We start from the raw sequence: 26,013 nt of genomic DNA on the forward strand, positions 1-26,013 counted from the left end.
GGCTCCAAATGCCACCAGGCTGCTTGGAGCCACTGCAGGCATACTGAGCACAGAAACACAGATTTAGGGAAAAATGCAGCTTGGGAGGGACCAGCCCAAGCTGGATCATTTTGTACTACATCCTGCTGGGGTTTGGAGACCCCCAAGGACAGAGGTGGAAGTGGATGCATCGGGACCAGCTGCTCAGAGGTTGTGGGTTCTCCTCCCTGGGGATCCCCCAGTGCCACCAGGACGTGGTGCTGGGCACCCTGCTCTGTATGGCCGTGATGGGGCCAGGTGGGACCAGAGGGACCAGGAGATCCCTGCACATCTCAGCCATTATGGGATGCTGAGGTCCCCACCATCTTCCTGCTGCCCATCGCTCTCCGCAGCCCTTCCCCACCTGGCTCAGCCTGCCGTGGGTTCGAGGTTGCAAGTGGCCATTTCTTTCCCAAAAAAATAAACAAATTCCACCTTGCAAGAACTTCCAGGGGTGCGGCGTACCCTGCAGCTAATGAAATGAGCCAGTGGCTGCTACTCGGAAGCCAAAAGCAGGAGGAAAATCAAAGGCTCCTAATGGACACACGCTCCGATGTGTAACAAGACGAGCACCCGGGGGGCTGCTCCCTGCCAAATCAATCTGGCTGCGGCCCAGGGACGCGGGCAGACAGACCAAACTACCTCACCTGTTTCATTAAGCCATTACCAGAATCATCTTATCCCCATTTATAATGCTCGATACATGCTCTGAAGACTTCCCTCGTACCGTAATTAGACGGAACGCTTAGACGGATGGGTTCAACCGGGATGGCGTTTCGTGCGACTCCGCTGCCTTTCACGGGGGCCTCTCCTGATTTGAAAAATGGGGAAAAAAAAAAAACAACACACAAATCCCCTCTGGCTGCAGGTGATCCAGGTAACTACAAGTGCTGCTTCTTGATAATTCAATCCCTTCGATAATTCTCCCGTTTCCTGGCGGTAACGGCAGCAGCCACCGCGATAAATCCCCTTCCTCCTGTCCTCTCCCATGTTGGGCAATGTGCGGGGCTGGGACACGGCCTCATCCAGCGGCCCCATCAGCCTGGATCCTGTAAATCATCTCAGAGCCATCCCCGCAATTTATAGGTAGGGCATTAAATATTATGGCCACTGACGGCATCAAATTACGCTTGAAAAATTGAGTTCTGCTGCAAAATGAATTTAAAACCTAAATTAAATTAAAACCTAACTAAATTAAAATTAGGTTTCTAAACTAAAATGACTTTTTAATATTTTCACGAGGAAAAAAAAAAAAAAACAACCCTTCTGTCAACTAATAAAATCTGCCAGTGTCTTTTACAGCTGACAAGCCCTGTCTGAGAGCAGCTCTGGTGCTGCTGCATAACAAATAACCGGCACGGACACGGGGCCGTGAGCTCCGCCGCATCCTCCGACGGGGGCTGGGAAAGGACAGCAACGCCCCCAAGCAATTAAAAAATAATGCTAATTAGCGGGAGCTGAGGAAGCGGCCGGATGGGGCAAACCCAGCCCCGCGTGGAGGGCACGTCTCGGCGGCGTGCCCGTGGGATGCTCGGGAATTGGGCTCGGCGGAGGCTCCCCAATGTGGTTTTCTCCCTGCTCGAGGCTCCCAGACGTTGGCTGCAGCCTCCTGAAGTCTATCCCCGGTCATTAATGGCGGTAATTAATTCATCCTGCTTTTTAAATAGCGTTCGATGTATGAGCCTGCCCCGCTCACGTCTTGATCTCTCGTTGTCACGGCTTTGATAGAAGAGATGCATAAACGGCTCGGGTGACCATACATCTATCGATTATCAGGGCAGGTTTAGCACGAGCGCCCTAACAGGACACATCCAAACGAGCTGCAGGAGCCGGGAGAGATCACGCATGAGGCAAACGGGGCCGTGGAGCCTTCTCGGGTACCTCCTGGTGCCAGGATTTGGAGGAATTTGGTCCTGCAGGACCCCATGGAGACGTGGCACAGGTGGGACCCCACGGTCTGAGCCCCGTCCTGGAGCAGCAGCAGCTCCACGGCGCTTTCCAAAGGTTTTTTTTTTTTTTTTATCTCCCCGTGTTATTTATTGCTCCGTTACATCGGCAGCTCCCTCTGCGGGGAACTTTCCCTCCGCTCGCCGCGGCTCTGCCAGATCCCAGACTCGGGGGCTCGCCTGCCAGACGCCGAACCCAGAGTCCTCTTTCAACAACATTAATTATCTCTGGCTTTCCATAACAAAAAAAAAAATATCTTGACCCCACTGGCTGCCAATAGCGGGGAAGCGTGCGGAGGAAAAGGCTTTTATCTTTGCATCTCAGAGAAGAGCCTCGTGTTTGATCAGTCGGGGTGTTTTTTTTTTTTCCCTCTTTGTACGTTTTGAACTTTATAGGCTGATTAATTCCTCCTATGGCGGTAAACTGCTGCGTACGCTCTCGAGCGTTGACTTGATTTTCCTTCTATTAAAAAAAAAGAAATAAATATCTTCCTAAGAAATTACAGGAGCTTAGCGCATCTTCGCTCCGCAAGCGAGTTGCAAAGAGCCTCAGGCTGAATAATGGGGCAGGGGGAGGGGAAAGGGGCAGATTTCTTTATTTTAATTTGAAGTTAAGAACCAAAGGCATCAGGCTCTCAAGAGTTATTGTGAAAGCCTTTTTAAAAGTCCCAAGTGGATAGCCCACAGTCTCCTAAATGGCCAAGTTTAGAAGCAGAAATGCTCCAGACCTCCACATAGCCCAGGCACAACGGGGACAAGGGGTTGGGTTTTTTTTTTTTTTTTTCCTTCTATTTATTATGACCACTGCTTCACAAAACCTGAACAAGACTGGAAGTAGTTTCTGTAAGCCCCGGGCACACAAAGCCTGGCTCTCCTGCGCTCGGCTATCAATAGGGTAACAAATAACCGCCTGTCCCCGCTGCCCGTCAGCACAAAGGATGAAAGTCAGGAGAAAAAGATTGTAGCCATTAAGTTCAAAAGTTAATTTCTCTGGCTAGGAAGAAAATACCCACTCATGTGCCATCGCTGATATCGACAGTCCAGATCAAAGTTTCCATTTATTGTAATTTATTCCATACTTTTTCATTTCGCCAAATTATCTTAACCCTTACCTCTTACCACGCATCAATCAGCTCGCTGCAAGAAACTCCGAGCTGTTTACAGAAAATATGGTTCCCATTTTATTCTCTACCTTGCAGTTCAAGCTCCATAATCGTGTCTAACAAATAAAGAATTTGACTGAGTTTGCAGCTCCTTTGGATGATAAATGCTCCCAGATTTATGGTAGTTATTCATGCAAGGACTACATTACATGTAAATCAATACCATAAAGAACAATTTGCTAAAAATATAAATACCATGTTTAGGCTTCAATGATGTTAGCAAAGCGGGATTCTTGTGTCTGCCTGCGAAATAGCTGCACCTGTCCAAGTGACCAAGCAAAGAGCGAAACACACTTGGTGCCAGCCCAGCCTAAAAATAAGAGGCAAGAAGGAGTGGGACCACAGCCTTGAGGGGCTGGGAGGGGTGCTCTCGATCCACGTGGATGCTCTTACAGAAATCCCAAATAATCATGCTAAAAAGTCAAAAGTGCAAACCCAAACCCATGTGCAAGGAGGTATCAGAGGCTCCATCGGAGGCTGAGCCCCGTCCTCCCACCCGCCTCCAGCTACAAACCACAGCTGGGACCAGCAGCTCTGTGCCTGGTGGCGCTACCCCCAGGACCTCATGAGGGGATTGCTGGAATAAATCTTCCAAAAGGACCCCAAGTCCCTGCCTCTGCAACCCAAAGCCACCATGGTGAGTCCATCACCAGTCCAGGGGACAGAGCTTGACGCCCCCAAAATGTGAGCTGCCAACCATGTTCCGTGGATGCTTTGTGAGCAGGTTCCTGGGGATGTGGGATGATGGAACTGGGGAGAAAGAGGGCATTTTGGGGTTTGTTTGTGTTGAGCTTTTCGGTTCCCTGTTCTACAAGGGAGAAGGGACAAGAGGGAGAAGGGACAAGAGGGAGAAGGGACAAGAGGGCGATGTCCCACCCAGCCATTGGAGCCGTGTCCCCCTGTGCTCACCACGAGGCCACAGCTCCTGTGGGTCCTCCCCGCTCTCATTGCCAGGACCTTTAGGGGCAGGCACCCCGCCCACCATGAGGGCAGCAAAAATCAGTTGCAAATTGGGCAGAAACATGGTCAAAATGCACTCCCCTCTGCCGCACCGTGCCACTGGAACCGAGGCAGGGCAGGCACAGAGAGCAGGACCCCCAGGACCGAGGGCTGCTGCCGAAGAGAGACATCTCTGGCTGTAACTACATAACTCAGAATAAGAAGACAAAGCTGGAACACAGCGCAATTAATGCAGGAAGCATCGATTTCTGCCCAGCACCAAGCTGCCTCATTAATTCCAGGTGCTCCTACGAGCCGCTTCCAGCACAGGCTGGACTCTGCGACGGGAGGCAGGCGGGAGAACATGGGATGGCAAAACCTCTCCGTGCGTGCCCTTGGCCCTGCTGACATAGAGCTGATGATGGGACGTGGGAAGAGACCCCTGAGCGTGGTTTTTGGGAGCCTCCCCCCGTGTCCCCACCATCCCAGGGACGAGGGCTTCGCGTTTCACTCGGCGCTGAGTCCCCCACGCCACAACGAATGCCAAAGCTGGTTTGCACTTGATGGAGCCTGACAAGAGCAACAATCACAGATTAGTACGGAAACTTCTTGCTTTTCAACAAAGGTTAATAAATAGTGACAGCATTAAGTCTGTTCTGATTAACTATGCTGAAAGATATTATTGCCGTTTGTAACGCGGGATCATTATTGGATTAAGCGCAGTGTGTAAAAATGAAATGTGAGGTTTAATCTCCAGCGCAGGCTCGCCGTGCTCTGATGCAGCCCGTGCTGCTCTCAGAGCCTCCTTGCATTAAATTCGGCGACTCGCTCCGTTGACAGATAGCATCTCCCACGCGCTGCCTTTTGAGTTGGTCGGATCTTGCTTTCCTCGACCGGCCACCACGTGTCCTGGCGGAGATCAAGCGCCTGTCCCTGTCCCAGCAGAGGGAGGATGGGGCCACACATCCCCTGAGCCCCACAAGGGGACAGGGACAGGGACAGGGGACACGGCGCTCCCCACGGCACATCCCACACCCCTCTGCTGGGACACCTGGGGGCAGATGTCTGCAGGGAAAACGTTTCTAAACCAGCCACTAACAGAAAAATTTCCAAAGCGACAAGATCAACGTAGAGAGACAACATCCATGCAGAGGAGGGGGAAGAGGAGGAGGTGCAGAAACCTAATTATTTGCAGTAACCTGCTAATTTCAGCGTGTCACGTAAATTCTCTTCAGCTGCTCCTGCGGCGTTTGCTTACAAGCCTGGCGCTCAGACAGGTGCTGTGGCTTTTAGTTGGACACACTCGGCCCAAATTCACCTGCTGCCAGCCTGCCTAGTGCCAATGTAGCCACACCAGGGAGGAATTTGATCCATTTTTACTCAAAATTGGGAAAGAAATGGCCCCACGCAGCCCCGGCACCTCCCACGGCCCCCCCGTGCCGCGCGTCTTTTTTCACCAAGAATTCCACAGGCGTGAAAAACAGGATTCATTTCCTCCAGAAAAAGGCATTTCTGAAGATGTTCTCGCTTGAAATACTGGGAAAACCGATTCTGAACACCTCCCAAAATAAAAGATTCCTTTTTTATCATTATTTTTTTAGTTTAGGAGCATTCACTCCCGTTTATCGCTCCTGCCATTAGTACTACGCCTACATTATTTCGCTCCACGGCACGAGGACTACTTTCTAACATGACATAATAGCTTAACTATTCAATTATTGCATATTTTCTTATTTTTAAAATCGTTAAGAGCAGCTGCTACTTAGTCCTGATTGAAACCCCTTATCTCCTTCCCCAGATCAAAGGGGTGGCTGCTTGTGGTAATGGAAACGGTTTGACACCTCGATCAAAGCCTCTGCTGTTTGTGCTGTCGGAAAAGTGTTTGACACTTGTGTCAAAGCGTCAAACTATTTCATTACAGCGCCAACCGGAGACACTTTGACTACGGGAGATAAGATGTTTCAATCAATCAGCATCCACAAATGGCCTCCCCCTATGATTAAAAAAAATAAAAATAAAATAATCAGGTGGTTCTGGCTGGAGTTTGCAAGGTGGCTGCGGGGTGTTATTGCTGCTTATGTGCAATGAAGCAGTGTAGTAACGAGGAATGGCACAAAAGCAAATGCAAAAGCTGAGAAAAGAGAATTTGAAACAAAAATCCTGAAAGTTTAATAAAAAAATTAAAAACATGCCATTTTTGGGAAGCGCTGAGACATCCCACCCATACGAACCCAGGGCAGCAGCTGGGTGCTGCTGGGGTTCCCAGCACAGCTGCTGGGGTGAGGACATGGGGACCCAGCCCTGCCATCGCCAGCACATCCAGGGGAGGTGGCACTGGCATCCCCACGGAGCAAAAAGATTTGCAAAATTTAGTTAAAAAGGAAGATCTCCAATGTCATCAGCTCCTGACAAACCCATGTAGTGGCTGCTGGGGGGCAAAGATGGGATGGTGACATGGGACATGGGATGGTGACATGGGACCAAGGATGCCTGGAGGCACCCTAATGCCACCAGGGCCACCAGCTCCGATCCTGGCTGGGAGTTATCCACTGAGCAAGCACTGCTCGTTTAGCCAATTAATTGCATATTGCCTCCGGCACATTCACCACTCATTTTCCTAAATTCACTGGCTGGCACCCAAAACGAACCATATTCCTCAGGCTCCACCATTTGGGACTTGGACAAGGAGGGGGAAGGTGGCACAGTGGGGTCTGGCTGGGGCAGGAGAGCTGCGTGTGGGATGGGGACGGGGACAGGGACAGGGACAGCTTCTGCCCCAGTCTCTGGGGTGCGGCCGCAGAGCCTCTGCGCTCTCCTCCCTGCAAACTCCCCCTGCAAAATTGGTTTTTAGCAAAGCCACTTATCACCTTAACCATCTATCGATCCCTTGACTCCCGGCCAGCGCTCCCAGGATCTGATAGAGGAAAGGCAGAAAAACACAACCGCGAGGGAGTGCTCTGGGCAGCTCCGCTCCGGCCGCCCCTCACCTGGGGGAGCTCTGCCTGGGCTGGGGGACACGAGCGGGTGAGGACTGGCACAGATAACCCATCTCGCTGCCACCTGGGCCAAATCCTGCCCTCTGAGGCGGCTGCAGCCGGTCAATATATCGATGGGAAGCTCGGGCAGGCGGCCAGAGCGGGTGTGTGCCCGATCCGACGGCACCCTGCGCCACTCCGGCTGCTGCTCAACCCCAAATTTCACAGCAAACAAAACAGAAGGCAGGAAAACCAAAGGAAACCATTTGTGCTTTTGCCAGGAAAATGGAAAAGGAGGAAGCTGGAGGATTATCCGTGGGGACCTCTGCGGATGGAAACACAAGGGTTTGGATAGCTCAAGGTAAAAAATCCTGGGCCGCGTCGGGTCCTGCCCACCTTGAGCTCTGGAGCTCAGGAGATTGGTTTTGAACCAGCAGATATGCACATCATTCACTCGGCTCTTCTTTTTAAGATAGATTTGTTGCCTGGATTTTAGAGCTGCTCCCCAGACACGTTCTCACCCAAGGGACGATCACGTCAGAGAATAAAAACCAAAATCACCTGAGCCCCATTCTGCAGGAAAACAACCCCATCTCCGGCACGCTGCCTAACCCCAAGCCGTGCAACCAAGAAAGTCACAAGGTCTTTGAAAAGGACCCTTCCTTCCTCCCCTGGGTGACAGCCACGCAGCAGAGGTGACGGAGCCACGAGGACGCGCTCAAGCACCAGCAGCAAGCCCAGCCCGGCTGGGATGCAGCCAACACCGAGCCGAGGATATCCGAGCACCCCAAAATATCACAGGGGGGTCTCAGAGACACCTTCCCTCATCTGCTGGGGACAGGACACCCCGTGGGAAGGTGCAGCAGTGAAGGTGAGGAGCAGGCAGCAGAGCGCAGCCCCCGGCCCCGCGCGCTTCCCAGCAGCATCGATCTCCCCGCGGTAGCAGCCAGTATAATTTTGCTTGGCTTCAAATACCTGGCGATCATGAATTCTTTGGCCACAAGGTTATAAAGCATTCTCTAAAACATGAGAAAAAGATTAAGCCTGCTTATAGTTAATAATATACTGTATACTGTCTATCAAGCTGGCTGTTTGCTATTGAGAGCCTACTATTAGACACTTATTTAAAAGGCCTTTCAAGGCTTCCGAAGAAAGTGCAGTTATGCATTTTTTTTTTTTTTTTTTTCTGGCAAGAACTACTATAGATAAACATCAATTCGCTCCTGCAGATCACAGTCGCAGTAAATAAATTTTTCAGGAAGCTAAGTTCCATACAAAGACTTCTCAAAGCTCCCATTTCACACAACATCAATGTTTGGCCTCTGAGAAATAAAAGCTCTGAGGTTGCTTTATCCAAAGCTAAATTATCAATTGTAGCTGCTTAGAAAAAAAATAAAAATAAAATAGGGCATTGCAATGAGAAACCAGCGTGGGGACGGGAAGGAGACAACACCATTTGTAGACAGCGTGGCCATTCAGAGACAAAATGGGGAAAGACAGCGATTTTGCTGGCAATTGATCGGGTCTTTTTGCCTCTGCAAAGGCTTCAGCAGCCCAAAACTTTTGGGTGAAGGGCTCTGCGGCCGTGCAGCGGGCGGCATTACCGGCTGGCTTGCCAACAACCAGCTTCGGGCAGGCTCGGCAGCCAGCGCTCTCGCTATTTTCTTTTATGGCTTTTTCAAGTAGCGGGCTGGGATTATCCATTACGGAGTATTTGTCACCAAAAAACCCCACGCCGGCTGTAACAGTAAAAGCGGCGGCTCCTTGGCTTGCAGCCGAGCGGGGAGGACGTGCAGCCCAACGGGGACCCCCGGCGCCTTTCCAAGCAGCTCGTCCTTGTAGAGGACAGAGGAAGGGGGCCGTGGCACCCCACATCCCATATCCCACATCCCACATCCCATATCCCACATCCCATCCCGTATCCCGTGGCGGTGCCGCAGCTGCGGCCGTGCCACACACGCCTTGTGGCAGCCCCGGGACCTGCTGGCACTGTCGGAGCCAGGAGCATGCTAAGGCTCAGGACGCTCCATCTGCTCGGTGTTGGAAGGGATGCTGGGCTCTGTTATTCTGTAATTATTAGCCAAAAATAAGGGACGAATGCAGAAACCCTTCCAGGCGAAGGGTTTCTGGTAGGAAGGGATGGGTAAGGAAAAGATGCCTTCTGCCAAAATGCGACCCGCGTGTCCCCCGAGGCTGTGCCTAACACACCCGAATACCCCAAGCTGTAGGAGCCTCGTACCTGGAAGAATGGCTTAAACCTCCCAGGGGAAGGAGGACAAGATGACATGCTGGTCTCGGTGACTCCTGCTCAAATGAGTGCAGCCTGCTCCTGATACAAGAGGTTGTACCTGCCAGCCTTGGGACTGCCACCAGCACGGCTCCGCAGACCCAAATTAACCCGGCACTGCGAAGCAGCAACCTTCCTTCGTTCCCTTAAATTGCAAATTAAGGAGCACGGCGACACTTCCCACCTCGCCGCTGCCACCCGCTCCCCTCGCGGGGGGGACCCCGGCACCCGCCGCACGTTTTTGGGGTCATTCCTGCCCGAGCAAGGACAGCAAAGCCCAGGCTCCGATCCGCGCTTCATTTACTTACTTCGTTGCTAAACACAAAGGCAATTAGGAGAGTTAATAAGTCACCAGAGGAGCCGCTGCCTTTCTCAGGCCTAAAAACCAGGCACGTCCCTGCTACCTGCCAAAGGGCACCCACGATGGATCATCGCAGTCCGTGCTTTCTGAGCGGTTATTAAAAATAAAAGCCAGGTCAGCTGCCCCCCTACTCTTTATGAAAACGTTTTCCTTTCAACCCGCCCCAGAAAACAACCAGCGGGCACTCGACAGAGAAGCGCATCCTCCGTCACCAAAATAAACTGAATTTGAAAGTCGGGAACTCGTGACACCCGTTGCTCTCCCGAAAATAAACCTGCCGGGGATGATATAAGCTGCGTGTTTAACCTTCTGACGTTGCTCATGTTTTTAGCAGAAACCGATCCGTCGCCCACCCTGGCCGCTGCCACCGCGATTGTAGCACGGTCCCGCAGCCTTACTTCCAGCCCCACAGAGCTGTGACCTTAAATGATCCACGGGGAGAGGGGAAATGTTTGTTTAGGTGAAGGAGACGGCCAGGAGGCACAAGCTTCAAAAGTAAAATGAAAAGTTAAATTGCAGAGCACCCAGGGCAAAGCCATGCAAATTGCCACTACGGCCAACTTCTCCATAGCAATACCTGCCAGAAACGGGGCTTCCCAATGATCCCTCAGCGCCCACCAAACAGCCCCAAAGTAACCCTTAATCCAGTGGCACCGCTTTGCCAAGTTGTATTTATGAGACTTTTACCTTTCCTGTTACTGGAAATGAGCGAGGGAGGGAGGTGGGAGTTTAATTTTCCAGCAGGCCCATTATGCCAGTTGTTAATGCTTGCTTCGGGCCGAAATTTTGACACAGCAGCTTCTACTTAGGGGGAAATGTAATTTATGCACGCCTGTGCAAAAAGAAACGCACGCGAGCATTACGATGCAATGCAGCACACCGAGCTTGGGGTGCCTTTTGCACCTCGAGCACTCCAAAAAAAAAAAAGGGCAAAAATAGCATCCCCACCCCAAATTTAACTTCGAGTGGGAATTCGGCTCTTGTAGAATTAAGGGTGGTGATGAAATCGGCCGAGTGACTCCCTTTGAAGGCTTCTTGCACCCAGGGTGTGGGCTGGAGACCTTCAGGCTGGGGCTCCTCGGCTGGCGGAGAGACCCCTGAGCCCTTGGGGACATCCCCAAGTAGAGGCACGGTCCCTTTGGGGACCCTGCTACGGTAGGCAAAATCTGCTCACTGTTTGGGAAGTGTTTTTTCCATCAATAACAGAGCTAAACCAAGCCTTTGGCTCACCCTCTCCTCTCCTGAGGAGCACCACGGATTTGTGAGTTGGCTGGCAGCCCAAAGCCGTGCGGTGGGCAACGCAGGTGACTTCTTTTGGGGAGAGGGGACGTGGAGGGGGGGGGGCAGCCCCGCGCCGAGCTGCGTGCGAGTGCGAGCAAACAGTCCTGTAAATAAAGAGCACCTCCGCCCTGTCTCCACAATGCTACCCTTATTGAGTGAGTCAGATGTTCTGCTGATTAAAAATTGATCCATTTCAAAATCTAATCAACAGAATAGGATTCTTTCATATGTTATCAAGGCAGCTGCTGACAACAAAAACCAAACCTGTTATTAACCCATGAACCCCAATGACCTGAACCTGGCTGGGCTCTGGAACCGTAAATTATTCAGTAGTCCAAGAGCAATCCCGTAAGCCTGATGAATTTACGCACCGACTGGAGCCTTTGTGGGTTAAAGCCAATATCACAGCCCCACGGGTCCCCGGGGACGCGGTTCATGACACGCTGCCATTCTGTGTCATGCCTGTGAATACATTACCGGCGTCTGCTCGGCTTCGCCTTTCAAATGTCTACTTCTTTTCTTTTTTTTTTTTTTTTTTCTTTTCCTTTTTTTTTCCCATATAAAATGACTTTCGGGGTCAGCACGGCACCGGAGGGAGCGGCCGCGGCACTCACTGGAAGGGTCCCGTGCAGCAGTGCTGCAGGACCAGGAGCCCAAAAGTCCCATGGACGTGCCACGCGGCCAGATCTTGGCACAAGTCTTTGCTTTGGAGCAAAATCTGAAGAAACGAGAGACGAAGAGCAAATGCTTCCCACCCCTGCTTGGAGTTGTTGCTCTCCGGGGCGGTGATGCTTCTCCATTGCCATGCCTTGCCCCGGGCACCACCGCCTGCCCGCCTCCAGCTCGGGATGCTTTCCAGGGCAAAGCCCCTGCCCTCGGCACCGCTGCACGTTTTTTATTTTCCATCTCCATCCCGCCGAGGTCCCAACCCCGGTGCCAGGCGGCTGCGTCATTCACCCGGCGTAGGAGGCTTCGACCAGAATGGGAAGAAGTCGGCGCCGCATAAACCGAGCTGGAAGCCGGCGACTCTTCCCTTAAATACTAATATATTTATAAGTTCAACGACTCTCTGACCTCCCCTTAAAGCCAAAACAACCCCCGGGGAGCCCCCTCAGAGCTGCCGCTATCGATCCCGTCTGGCTGCCAGCTCGCGGCGAGCATCGCCCCCCAGGGAAAAGCCCCTCCTGCCCCACGGAAAAGCCCTCGGCAGCCCCCTGGGTAAACGAGGGGCACCAGGGTCCCGTGCATCCCCGATCTGGGCTCCAACAGTGCCTGCTGAGCCCTTCTTTCCCCACCTAAAACCTGGGGGATGCAATTCTGCCTGCAGCAACAGAGCCAGAACCGTAGGGCTTTCTTCAGTCCTGGTGCAGTGAAAGAGCTCGGGGAAAGGACCAGCTCCATCCAGAAGCTCAGATGCACGGAAGGAGTGCGCCACGGCTCTCAACAGGGCAGGAGAAACACCAGTTATTGACTTTTTTTTTCCCATCCAAGTCCAGCAGCGCTCTAAAACCAACCCAGGGAGCAGCAGCAGCAGCAAGTGGCTCCCAGCGCTGCCAGCAAAAACACAAGCATTTTCATGCTGTTTTGTTTGGTTTGTGTGGTTTTTTTTTAAAGCTTCCCTGGTTAAAGCCTTCTGGCTTGACATCACCAAGCTTTGCATCTCTCCGAGGGATGCTCCGGATGTGATTCTGCAGCTCTGCAGCCCCTGGCTATGGGATACATCCACTGAAACGTGGCTGGGGGGTCCCCGATGAGACCCCCAATATTCCACACAGCATCAAGAAACAGGGCCAGGGGGAAAAGCCCAGGGCAGGATGCGGCCAAGGGCACTGCAGCAACGTGTGAACCACCACGGGTCCTCTGCTCCATCATCATCACCACCAGGGAGGAAGGCTCGCCCGCGATCGCTGCTGGAAGGGCAGGCGGGATCGGCCCCTGGGCTCCCTCCTCGCTACCTAATAATCACACTTGTGCGAAGCTGTTGCCGTACATAACGAAAAGAGAAAACATCCTTGGAGAGCCTAACAATCAGACAATTTTTAAGATCATGGAGCATTAAACCATTCCCAGTAGGGTTTACTAATCAAACAGCCAAATCCTTCATAACCAACCAATCCCTACAGAGCAATTAAATCCTTCCCCTTTAAAACACTTGGCACACTGTCTGGGGACGAAAAGAAAAATTTGCAAAATTCATTTGATAAATTAACCAGGGAAAAGAAAGAAGTGAATCAAGCTTTGTTCTTTTCATTTTTTTTAATTATGGAATTCACAATGCCTGAATAATGTTTAATAAGAACTATGAAAAATTCCTAACAGTATTACAACACAACACAAAAGAATTAACCTGGTTACCGTGAAAAATTGCATATTTAATTAAGAACAGAGAGTTCAAAACTATCCAGAGATTTCAAAAGTACTGCTGCCTAAGGGGCTAAATTACACGCTCGCAGTGCTGCTAACAGGGCTGGAGCGCGCAATCATTACCCAAGTGTCCCCATTAAGTGACAATGGGCAGATGACATCAAATTCATTTCAAAAGCAACAGGAACTGAAGCATTCACTTGGGTAGTGGAAGGCAAAGCGACTACCCTGCTGGTATAAACCAGACCCCTTGTTGATAAAGGCAATAATTAAAGAATAATGTTAATTAGCTGCTTTTATTTGAAGGAGCGGCGCGGCGGCCCCGGCTCCGCTGCCTCCACGGCGCGCGCCGTGCTCACGCGGTGGGGAATGGCACGGGCAAAACCATGTCCCCGGACAGCCACACCAATCACTCCTTTTGGGGCCAAAAAGCGGTGTTTTGGCAAACCCAAGGATTTGGGGACAGCGAGGCAGGAGGCTCACAGGGGTGCAGGGCAGGTGGTCCCCATGAGCATCCCTCCCAGCCCCGGCACCAAAGGCATGGAGGGGGAAGCCAACGTGCCCCACGGGGGGATTTTGGCAACGCTGCTCCTCCAACCCGTGTCCCTCCATCCCTCGCCGAGAAGATGGGGGAAGAGCAGGGTAATCATTACCCAGCTCCGGCGATGAAGCAATGTTTGCAAAATGCTCCGGGAGCCGCGGCCGAACACCGTCTACCCCAGACCAGAGGGGCACGATTATTAATCAAGACCATTAATAAAGAGCACGGCGACGAATAAAGACCGAACGCCCTCAGCAATAACGCAGCAGCCGGGTCGCTCCCCAGATCCCGCGGAGACGAGCGGCCGTGCTTACGCTGCACAGTACGAGACCCGCTGCCAGCACCAGGTAATACTTTACGATGTTATCCTGACGGAGGAAAACAAAGGGAGCCCGAGGTCCTGACTTCAGTGTAAAACTGCAGGAGCGTTACCAAAGGCAACCGTAGCATGCTCGGAGCGGCTGACGCACGGCGCAGTTCCCACTAGAGTAATATTTACACGGGGTTCAAATTGGTTATTTACTTTTTTAGAAATCCGTGTTGCAGAAGAACTAGCTAGCACGCACGCACCGAGCAATTAATATTAAAACAGCCGCGCATTAGCAGCAAGTCGCTTAAACTGCAGCTAAATCAATGCTCCGGGGTCCTGTTGCAGCTTCGGGGAAATCATTAAATGTTACACCAAACTAGTCAAAAAAATAATTACACAGCGAGGCCATATTAAAAAGCACTGAAACCACTCTGGAACGAGGCCTCGGTACGTGTATCCGTGCCAGCGCCTGCGTGCGTGGGACCGGGAAGCTCGGCTGAGGAGAAATTCCCCATTTCCACCACGCCTGCACAGCCTCCTGCCTGGCTGCATACACCCCGTGGGGGTTTCTCACCCCAAAACCGTGTTTTGCAGGAATCCTCCATGCCCACGAGTGGGGAAACTGAGGCACGGAGGCGTGAGGCAGCAAGGGAGCGTGGTGCTGATGCTGGCAGGGTTTGTTCCTCCCACCCAGGTTTTGCTGCCACTGCAAGGCGTGCCGAAAACTGCAGGAAAGCAGGAGCCACAAAAGCAGGTAATGAGAGAACTCTCCATCATGGATGCTAACGCAACACGCACCAGAAAGTGTTACGGAAGGGGAAAACTTTTTAATAAAGTCTGCAAGTATATATTCCTCCTTTATCAACCTCAAGATTTATTGACCGGAGAAGCCATATTGACTGAATAAATCTTGATAATGACCCCAGCAGAAGTCAATACCTGCTTATTATCTCCCAAGTTGGGGAATTACATCTTTCTATAATAGGAGCAGGAGGGTACAAAATGTTCTGAGAAACTTCCCGGAGCCTTTCTGGGGAAATGGATGCCCTCGACGTGCCTGTTACCATCCCAGAGGGAGCCTTCCCGGCCATCAGCACCCGTGCTGCACCACTGATTGCTCTGCACCTTGAGGAAAGCCGTGTTTGAACCCTAAATTAATTTAAATCCGAGTAAGGCTCGGCCCCAGGGTGCTTCAGGTCCCCATTGTGGATAACCGCCCTGCAGTTTCCTTTTGTCGGGTTGGAGCTGCAATTCCCAGGGAAATTCCCTGAAATTCAGGACCAGGGACTTGGCCATACAGCGACATAACTCTGATGCCCACGGATATGGGGCTGCCCCCAGGATCCCACAACCTCTGCTTTCCCCTGGGCGGCAAAAGCAGGAGGGAAAGAGGGAGAAATTGAGGGGCACTGCCAGCCCCAGAGCCACAATCTCACCGCCGAGCCAAGCCAGGACTTGTGCATTCAGAGATGGCGTTTCGTTTGCCAACCGGTAACCTGACGTTCAGCGGAGAAAACAGCAGCTCTGGGACCGGAGCACGCAATTATGCCTGCATTTTTATGTGGAGTCTCTGCAGACAGCAAGAAAAATTAACTGGAGGGAGCCGCGACTGTGCCAACATATGGAGGGAGATGAATAGCTAGTTCTCCATGCTCCGCTGAGGTTATCTAGTTAAGCAAGTACCTCCTAAAGGACTCGCAGGCTGGGAGTGTGCTGTTTGCTTAATCTGGTCATAAATAATAATTCGGATCGCCAAACGTTTTAGCATTCAGCTCCACCTGCACGCAACCGCCCTGCTGTGCCGCGCCAGGCTCGGGGAGCCCTGCCACCCCGCGCCGCTCGCCCCAGTCGGTGCCCAGTGCTCCCAGTTTCGCCCCACAGCCACCAGACCAGTAAGGCTGTGACCCTTCTCTGCAATCCCACAGGAACAAATGATATTTTCATCCCTGTCCCCTATTCGCCTCGTGGTCACAATCTCTCTCCCCCCCCCCCCCCCCCCAAGGCCACAGAGACAATCCACTAAACTGGATCAGGAGGCCAGCGCACATATCTCTAATGGGCTGCGGCACGCACACAATTAATTAATGGATTTATTAATTAGGGAAGAAGTCACTCTTCGGGCTGGAATCGGGGTCACCGGTTTCTAAAGCGAGAGCCGCAGAGCTAAAGATAAACTCTCATTTTCTGCAGTTCTCTGCTCGTCTGGCAGCGTCTCAATTATTCAGCCACAAGGTAAAAAAAAAAGAAAAGAAAAGAAAAAAAAAAAAAAACACAACACGTTACACCTCAGGAACTTGAACTTTCTGCTCGTGGCAAGGCCAAGGGCCAGCAGCAGGTGGGAGCAGTGTGAGGCCAGCAAGGTTTCAGAGGAGCAGGCAGGAGCATCAGCTGCCCACGGGTGGCTGCGATGTCCCTGCGCGGTGCCACACCACAGGGACAGGCACTGCTGGTTACTGCACACCTTGAGCTACAAGGAAACAGGGCTTCTGGGCGAAGAAAAGAAATGTCCCTGCCAAAAGACAGGCTGTAGGGCGCAGCAGTGACAGCAGACAGCAGAGAAACCCCATGGGAAAGCACCAGGAGGGCTTCCAGGGGAGCGCACGGCTATCGGGCACCAGGGAACCCAGGCACAAGACGGACGCCTGCAGAGAAGCAGGCTTCGTTATTTCCACTGCTGCTAAATTTGCATTAATTCTCCAAACACCGTCATTCTCCAGCCCACGTCCCACCTGCCTGGCGCACGGGGAGAAGCTGGAGCCACCGGGAAGCCCCAAACGTCTCAACCACCCAGCAGCGCCCCGAGCCAGCCCCGCACGGGCACAGGATTTGCTCACCCACCCTGAGATCTCCGCATGGGAAGGAACACCGACGTTTACAAGGGATGGGAAGCATCGTCCCCTTTCCCACCGAGGAGCTTCCCATCCCTTGACAACATAGCTCAGCACCCTACAGACCCACCACAACCACAGCGTGGTGAGGAAGAGACACAGCGGGGGCTTCCCCAGCCCCCAGCACCATCCCCGAGCTCATTTTGGGCTCTCCATGCCCTTTGCCCTTTGGGCACGGTGCCCCCTGGCACCTGCCCACCCTTCAACACCCACTCCTTGCTCTCCTTGCTGCAGAGGACACCTCTGCCAAGCGGGGTGAGCACGGATTTGCCTCCATGCCACAAGGAACTGGTGCCCATTGCTGGGTCAGATCCACCAGCACCCATGTGCCATACCCCAGGTGAATTTTGACTCGGGCCTCCGACGGGCTAGGAGCACAAACAGAAACCGTTTCGGCAGCACAGAGAGCCTGGGGCTGCTGGCAGGGCTCTGGAGAGGCTGGAGGAACCCAGGAGATCCCACAGCTCCCTCCTTTATAGCCCCAAAACCACGCAGGACTGGGGGGGGGGGGGGGGTGAGGAAGTGAAGCTCCCCTGCTCGGAGCCCAAAGCAGCGCCGCCAAGTTTATCAGTCCAAGCTTCAGGAATTAAGCTTCAGCCAAGAGGACTGATAGCTTATTTACTGCTGTCATCTATATAAAGAAGAATTTTGACACATTGTTAAATGATAGCACATTTAGATAAGTCAAGCTGTCATATCATTTAATGGATGTCTAAACTCCCTCTGTAGCTGATATGTAAAATTTATGCACTTCAGAATATCATAAGGTTATAATATTTTAATCACATCCACATCTTTTTTTTTTCTTCTTCTTTTTTTTTTTTTCCCTTTCCTCCCCCTAAACTTGGAGAAGACGCCAGCCACCGCAGCGCGCGCGCGGCGAGGCTGCCGGCGCACCGCGATCCGGCAGGGGCAGCGCCGAAGTTTTCTGCCCAAAGTCCCCGCCAAGTCTGCTCCTCCACGCGGGCACGCAGCGAGCGGGTGCATTGCAGGGAATAAAGCGAGCAGCGTTTCCTTTGACGAAGCCAACGCCGGAGCCATGTAGCCAGAGCTAATCTGCATAATGAGATGTGGAGACATTTATAAAAGATGGCTATAATAGGTCTCTCTCCCCTCACTTGCTGTTGTATTTATTATCCCAAATCAGCAGCTCACAACTCTTCCCTTTTTTTTTTTTTTTTTTTTTTGCTGTTTTACCACGGAGTGGGTTAGATTAGCATCCGGAATGCAGCGTGCGTAATCCGTACGGCGCTAAACCGAACATAATAAAACAAGAGCAAATTAAAGCACGGGAAAAAAAAAAAATCAAGGTATGGAGCCCGTTATGACTCTTACACACAAGAAAGCTGTAAAAAAATACTGCATTAGTAATGTACACAATAAAACAATCTCATAACCCAGTGAAATATGTCTGGTATTATCTTTGATAGAATTTTATCTCTTCTCATTTCCGAGACTATTTGCTGTAAAAAGGCTCGATGCCGTTTCGATCAAAGTGCTACCGAGGAGCACATTATCTACATGTTTTACATATGCCCACCATTCATCAGGGCTGCTCAAACTCTGCCATTCCCAGCAAGCCCTAGGCCAGCAGAGCCGCTTAGACACATGCATTAAAGAGAAAGAAAAAAGGAGAAAGGAGAAAAAAAAAAAAAAAAAAAGAAAAGCTCTCAGAAGAAGAATAAATGGATTGTTTCCCTTCTTTTTTTTTTTCTTTTTAAATAGAGGGCATCAGGCCAAGCTGGCACAAGGTCACCTTTCCCACCGGGAGCCCGGGGAGGTGGCAGCACCGCTGCCTGGACACAGGTCCCCCACCAGCACCGCTGCCGTCCCCGCTCAGCGCCCACCTCCCCAGCTCCCCGCCACGCAAAGTTGCCCCCTGCCACCCGCCCCGCTCCGCTGACCCCATGGCAAAGTGGCTGCCGATATTTGCCTTGAATCCCAGGTTCTGCACCCAAAAACTCAGCGGCGTGATGCACCGAGGGATGCTCTTGTAGCCGGGGCGCTCGCAGCCCTAACCCCTTTCCCACCACAATGCCATAAGCCAGCAGCGGTGGCGAGCCGGCTCTCCGTGCTACCTGCATTACTTTTCGGGTCGGCTATCGCAGACGCAGCCCGGAAAGCCGCTTAAAAACCAAAACGCATTAAAACGCCCCAACTGCCGATACGCCACCGGAGCCTTTAAACCGCCTTGAGGTTTGTTTACTCCCCCCCCTCGCGTTTTTAAACTCCGGGCCACCCTGCGGGGCCAAAAACCCCTTTGAACACCCGTGCAAACCAACCTTTGGGGTTGGGTTTCGCCCCCTTTTCGGCGGCAACCTCTGTTCAAGCAGCAGCTATTGTGTTAATTGCCGGGGCTCCTCGCCACCCAGGTAGGTGCCCGTGGCAAGCGGCCGGTTGGGGAGCAACCCCTCGTCCCTCCCCGGTTTCCCCGTCCCTCCCTCCCGTTAACAAAGGGACTTACCGTGAATTTCCCGGCCCTCCGGCAGCCTACAGCTGGATACCAGCAACCGTGACCTGCACGGAACCACAAAGGAGCTCTCCGGCGGCGCCCAGATAGCTGGATCCATCCCGGGGCCGCCTCGCCCGGCGATCACATCGCACCCCAGCCCCGTACCTCGGAGCCCCGACACCGCTCCCGACAAACCGGGACACTGAGGGGGGTGGGGATAAAAAAAAGCCCCCGGGGAGCAGCCCGATTCCTCACGCTGCCTCCTCCAGCCCCCAATAACAATAGGAGAGCAGGGGGGGGGGGGCTCCGGCCGGCCCCGGGCACGTCTCCACCTCCTCTCTTCCTCCTCCTCCTCCTCCTCCTCCTCCTCCTCTTTCCCCTGTGCTACGATCGCGAACCGAGCCCCCCCCCCCAAATCTCCGAGCCCCCCCCCCTTCCTCCTTCGTTCCCTGCCCGGTCGCTTCCACCGGGCGGCACCTGCGGCTCCGGGGTCGAGGTTTTTTTTTTTTTGGGGGGGGGGGGGCAAAACTTGGCAGCGGGGCTGCCTGGAAGGGTTTTATTTTATTTTATTTTTTTGGGGGTGTCCGTCTGTCTGTCCGTCTGTCTGTCTGTCCGTCTGTCTGTCCCCAAAGTTCAGCCGCCGCCCTCCCAACTTGCCGCCCGCCGGGGCGGGGCACGGAGCCGCCGCCCCCCCCCAAACCCCCTCCCCATATTTCTCTCCCTTCCCGACCCCGGTGCCGGCTCTGTCACCTTGGGGCGGGGGCCGGGTGGCTCCATGCCACCCGCTGCTGCTTCTTCTGCTTCTGCTTCTCCTCCTCCTCCTCCGTGCTCCCGGCGGCACCGAAACAAAGAGCGGAGGAGCCGGCGGAGAAGGAGCCGGAGCCGGTGGAGGTGGAGGCGGCGGCGGCGGCGGGGGATCAATTCCTGATACCTATCGATGGGGAAGGGCGGGCGGAGGGAGGGGACGGCGGAGCAGCGGGGGGAGGGCTGGGGGAGGCCGCCCGCCCCTTCTCCCCGCCGCACGCCGGGGCTGAGGCGCTCGGGGGCCGCCGCCGCCACCAACCTGCAGCCGGCGGACAGCGAAGCGGCCCCGGCACCCGGCTCCCACCTCGGCGGCCATCTTGGGGCACGGAAGCCGGGGAGACGCCGAGCCCGGCCCGGCCCGGCCCCGAGCCCGCCCGCCCAGCCGGCATCGCCTCCACACGGCTCCGTTCCTCACGGGGGGGGGGGAGCCGCAGGGCCCCCTGAGGAAAGTTGGGAGGTGGCGGTCCCGAGCTGGCTCCCCCGGGGGGTGTTTGTGTGTGGGGGGGATCTTTACCCGCCCTCAAGGGTCCCCTCAAGGCGCCGTGAGGGTTTGGTGCTGGAAAGAGGGGGTGAATTTGGGTGTGAATCCCGCTGTGGGCACACCGAACGCACCAGGAGCTTCGTGTGGATCACACCGGGTTTCACGTTTTGTTTTCCTCACACCCAGGGGTGAAATGGGGCCGGGGCGGTGCTGGGGGTCGCGGCGCTGCTGGCTGAGATTTGGGGAGCAGAAGGGATGCTCCGTCCCTGGCCAGGCAATAAATTCCTGCTGAGGAGCTGGCAGCGAGAGCCTGAGCACCTAAAAGAGCTCAGGAGATGCTGTAGGGTCAGACCACATCCCACGCTGTGCCCCACAGGCTCGCCCTACAGGCATGGCTCAGGTCCAGTCCCTCTTTTCTCGCTCCTTTTTTGCCCTCCTGAGCCAGGAGTGGGGTCCGAGAGGAGAAGACGTGACCTTGGCACCGTCCTGCAGTGTAAAAGCGGCGAGGAAAGGATCTGGTCCTTCTCCTCTCTCGTGCTCGGAGCCGCCTGCAATCCCACGATCGCAAAACGCCCCGGGGCAGAAGAGCGAGTGAGGAGAAAATCAAAGTGCAAAAAAAATAAAAATAAAAACGATTTGCAGGAGCCGAGACAGTTGGTGTTAAGGAGAGCCTGGCTGCACTGCTGGCCCCTCACCAGGGCTGCCACCAGCCCCCGGTGCTGGGCCACGAGGGGACCAGCGAGCCCCTGGCCACGAGGGCAAACTCCACACTGAACCCATGACCCCGATGGCACCAACACCACAACAGAGGCACCCAGGGCCTCTCACAGGTTTTGGTTACCCACTACAGGACACCAGCAGAGACGGGTGCTGGGCGAGGGGACCCTCCCCTGTGCCCGCAGAGCTGATCCGTGCCCACCGCGCTCCCTCTGAGGGCACGGAGGAGCCCGCTCATCCATCAGGAGTAAAAACCAGCGCGGCGTCTTCGGCGAGCAAACTCAATTGTGGGCTTCAAAGGAATGTTTCTGTTCGGCCAAATCATTCATAACTCACTCCTCGAAGAGGAGAGGGGCTGCGCCCCGAGGCCAGCAGCGTGTCCCCAGCCACCTCGGGCACCCCGGGGACAGCGAGGGGACCCGGCCCTGCCGCCCCCCTGCCTCTCCTGGCCCCCCCGGCCCGGGCAGCGCCGCGGGGCGCAGGTTAATAAATCAGTTTGTCTCCAGAACGGCTCGCTTTGTGCGCCTGACAATAGCCCGTTGTAAATGGCAGCCCCTCGCCTCCTCTTCTGAAAGGCTTTTAATTAAAATATGGCAGGAGATTTTCTGCGTACTTAAAAATAATAAAAAAAATGTTGGATTTCAGCACGCTCCCATTTCAGGCGTTAATTTATTCTCGCCTTCCTGTCGTTTGTGATCCCCCCGATAAGTCCTTTGTGCGGCGATCTGGCCCCATCAGGCGACGGGGGCAGCGAGTGCTTCATCCCCAGGGCGGGCAGGGGGACGTGGGGACCCGCACCGAGCCAAACCAGTGCTCCCAGTGCTCCCAGTGCCACGTCAAATGATTTAAGCTGTTGCTTGACGGCGTGGCAGCCCGCTGCTGGAGGTGATTCCCTCCGCTTCGTGGCCAGCTGCCCTCTCCCCGCAGCCTGCCCCTCTCCTTCTTACCCCCTTTCTTCCCTACCTCTCCCCTTACTCCCCTCCCTGCCCTTCCCCTTACCGCTCTCCTCCTCATCCTCTCCCTGCCCCTCTCCCTCTCCCTGCCCCTCTCCCTTCCTCCTTACCTTCTCGCTGTCCCTCTCCTCCTCATCCTCTCCCTGCCCCTCTCCCTTCCTCCCCCCTGTCCCTACCCCTCTCCTTTCCTCCTCACCCTCTCCCTGCCCCTCTCCTTTTCTACCTCTCCCCATCCCTCTCCCTTCCTCCTCCCATCCCCATCCCTCTCCCTTCCTCCTCACCCTCTCCCCATCCCTCTTCCTTCCTCCCCCTCTCCCTGCCCCTCTCCTCTCCCTCTCCCCGTCCCTCTCCCTCCCTCCCTCCCTCCCCCGTCCCTGCCCTCTCCCCGTCCCCTCCCCTCCGTCTCCCCGCAGCCCCCTCCCCGCTCCCGTTACACCGGCGACACCTGGCGGCCACCGCGCCCCGCAGCGCGGACAGGGACCGGGACACGGGGAGGGGGACACACGGGGAGGGACACACGGGGGGGGAGGACACACAGGGGACAGCGGGGGGGACACGGCTGCACAGATTGGGGGTGAGAAGCGACACAGGTAAAGGGTGAAGCTGTGACACCGCTGGGGACACGGGGGGCACGGGGATGGGGACATGGGGGGGACACCAGGGACATGGGGGGGACACCAGGGACACGGTGGGGGCACTGTGTGGCATGCACTGAGCTGTGCCCGGCCTCAGCCCTCGGTGTCACCGGAGCTCCCATGCCCGGACCCCTCCGCCGCAGCGGGGCCGGCCGCCTTTCAGCCAAGTCTCCTTATTTCCAGGCGCGTTCCCGCTACAATTAGCACATGCTCTTTAATTAATTTCCCTCTTTTATTGCTTCGCCCGAAATTATCTCGACCGTGGCGCCATTCGGCGTGTGCGCGGCGTGTGGTGCTGCTATTTATGGCTTTCCCCTGCCTGTGCCACGGCTTTTGGGGCCGGGGCTGCTGCCTCCTCTTGGGGCCGCATCCTGCTCTTGGAGCGGGGCACATCCCCAGGGGGGACCCGCAGCGGCGTCCGCCCTTGGCCCCCTCACCTTTGGCTGCTTGGCCCTGCTCCAAAACACGCAGGGAGGTGGCCAAGGGCATGGGGACACTTTGGGACACACCAACTTGGCTCTGTCACCAGCCAGAACCGGGACACGCAGCCCATTCTCCCCGTCCCCTTTGGTGGCCAGCACCAGGCAAGCGGTGGCCACCACCGTGCTGCCGCACTGGGCTGCACAAAACCCCATCTTTCTACCTTTAATAAGCTCTCCGCCTTTAAAAACAATCATTACCAATAAACAAATATGCCGGGCGGTGTATATAAGCATCAAATTAAGTAGCTACAAGCATTCGTTATATTTGATATAGCCTTGTTAACTGGAAAATCCTGGGTTTGGAATATGTATTGATTTCGGCGAGCATATATTATTTTACTGTAAGTACCAACAGCCATTGTAGTTAATATACAACAGTTTAATTTAAAATGCATTAGTTTAATAAAAATGCATAAAATAGAAGAGAATTGCATTAGCTCCAATGAAAAATTCAATTTCATAAATATTATCCAGTGTTAAAATGCATTGATTTCCCAGGAAAACGTATTGGTCAGAGGTAATTTACATTGGTTTGAATGGGAATGTACCGGTGTGTATACATATGTATTAGGTTAGTCAAATCTATCCGATGGCAGGAACAAAACAGCGCTTGGAGCAAAAGATAGCCACAAGGGAACCAGGATGGCAGGGCATGGGCTGGCTCCGGTGTGCCCTCACCCTTTGGGCACCCCCAAATTGGCTCCCCTGGTGTCGGGGGCTCCCCGTTATCGGCCGCGGGCAGGACTTGGCCGGGGCGCAGGCACCCGTCTCGCTCAGGAGGAGCTCGCACCGTGCGAGGAGCGGGGGTTAATCAAATCCTTTTGACTCCATTTTTTATCGAGCTCAAGAGGGGCCGTCCTATTAATTAGCAAGGCTTTTTCATGTCAAACACAGGCTCCTTTGCAGATAAGCAGGGACGATGCTTGATTTTGCCATGGCACAGATAGGTGCATTATTCCCCGACACCCATTCGCAGGCTGCAACCACTTTCCCGTGGCTCTTTTGTTCGCTACACAGCTCTGTATGTATAAATGCATGTACATATATATTTAAAAGACTCATTTTTTTCCTGGTAAATCCCCCAATACCCACAGCAGGGGAAGGAACAGAGGTGCCCGGAGCCGGCTCCATCCCCAGGCAGGACCCTGCTCCCTGCTGGAGGGGCAGGATGAGGCCCGTGCAGCGCAGAGGAGGATGCTTGGCAGCGAGAAGTGAGCAGCGGAGCAGATGCACCGTCTTACAAATCACGGCAGAAGCGTGCCCAGCCATCTGCACCCCGTCCCCAGCCAGGGTTTTTGTGCTGTGCTCAGTCCCTGTGCCTGCAGCATCCCTTCGAAGCCCCCTGCCACCCTTTGGTACCCCCCCCTAGCATGTCCCTTATCTGTCCTGATCGGGTCTGGCCTCTTCCAGGCTGGGCAGGCACAAAAGGTGCTTCCCCCACACACCCCAAATATATTTTGGGATCTTTCCACGGCTCTGGGGCTGACCAGGGATGCCCCAGCAGGGGACAGGCAGCACCCAAGCGGTGCTGGAGGCTCCGCAGGCGAGCGGTCCCGTTACACCACTGCGCATCACTTCCCTGATGCTTATGGATTTTTCCTTAATGCCACAAATTAAGGTAATTGGGCTCGGCTGGCCGATGGATTCAGCTCAAGTTGGCAGGGGAGGGAGCGCCCGTGCCGGGATTGATCCCGCTCGTCCCAGCTGTGCCTGCATGCCCTGGGATGCTCCTCACCCAGCTCTGCCCCTCTCCGCTCTCTCCTCTGCCTTTTGGTTCAGACAGACCCCAAAAACCCACCCTGAAATCCATTTCAGCCTCAGCTGAAGCCTCATCCAGCCCAGATGATCGCTGCTGGAACGGATCAGAGGGGTGAGTGCCAGGGATCAGCGGTGGCATTCACACCCTCTGGGGAACAAGGGCAGCGTCTGGGCAGAGCCCGCAGCTCTGGGATCCTCTTTCACAGTCTCTTTTGTTCCCAGCCGTGTCCCAGCCCTCCCACGAGCCTCAGCATGCCTAAAAATACCGAAGGCAAAACATCCCTGCCACCCGGCAAGGCCCCGAGCTGCCAGCGGCTGGGATGGGGAAAGTTAATGGGTTGTGGGATCGGGGCTGAGCAAGTGTTTGGCTTCAGCGAGGGACAGGTGCCCTGTGGGGGGGGACACAGCCAGGAGCCCTGCGCTCCTCCTGCCTGGCTCTGTGGGAGCTCAGCATCCTCCACCAGCCTCATCCTGACCCTTTTGGGGTGGGAGCTGCGTCTCGGGTGGCAGGGTGATAGGGTCACAGGGTGATAGGGTGGCAGGGTGACAAGGTGGCAGGGTGGCAGGGATGGTCCCCTCCAGCTGGAGACATCGGGTGGCCGGGCAGCTGTTCTTGCTGCTTTTGGGCATCACAAATGATCGGGCCCCGTTGTTCCTT

The 26,013-nt window shown here is 54.4% G+C and overlaps 1 protein-coding gene across 1 annotated transcript in view; it reads right to left on the reverse strand.

Annotated features, from left to right (window-relative positions):
* CUX2 (cut like homeobox 2) overlaps window positions 1–20,504 on the reverse strand; it is a gene marked incomplete at its 5' end in the record, with an annotated part of 57,596 nt that extends 37,092 nt beyond the window's left edge. The window contains one exon of the mRNA XM_082774129.1: window positions 20,276–20,504. Within this exon, the coding sequence (XP_082630255.1) occupies window positions 20,276–20,302 (27 nt within the window). The remainder of the gene's footprint in view (window positions 1–20,275) is intronic.
* Window positions 20,505–26,013: the final 5,509 nt, after the last annotated feature.

This window comes from Aythya marila (genome assembly GCF_965140915.1).
Source record: "Aythya marila genome assembly, chromosome: 17".
Lineage (NCBI taxonomy): Eukaryota > Metazoa > Chordata > Aves > Anseriformes > Anatidae > Aythya > Aythya marila.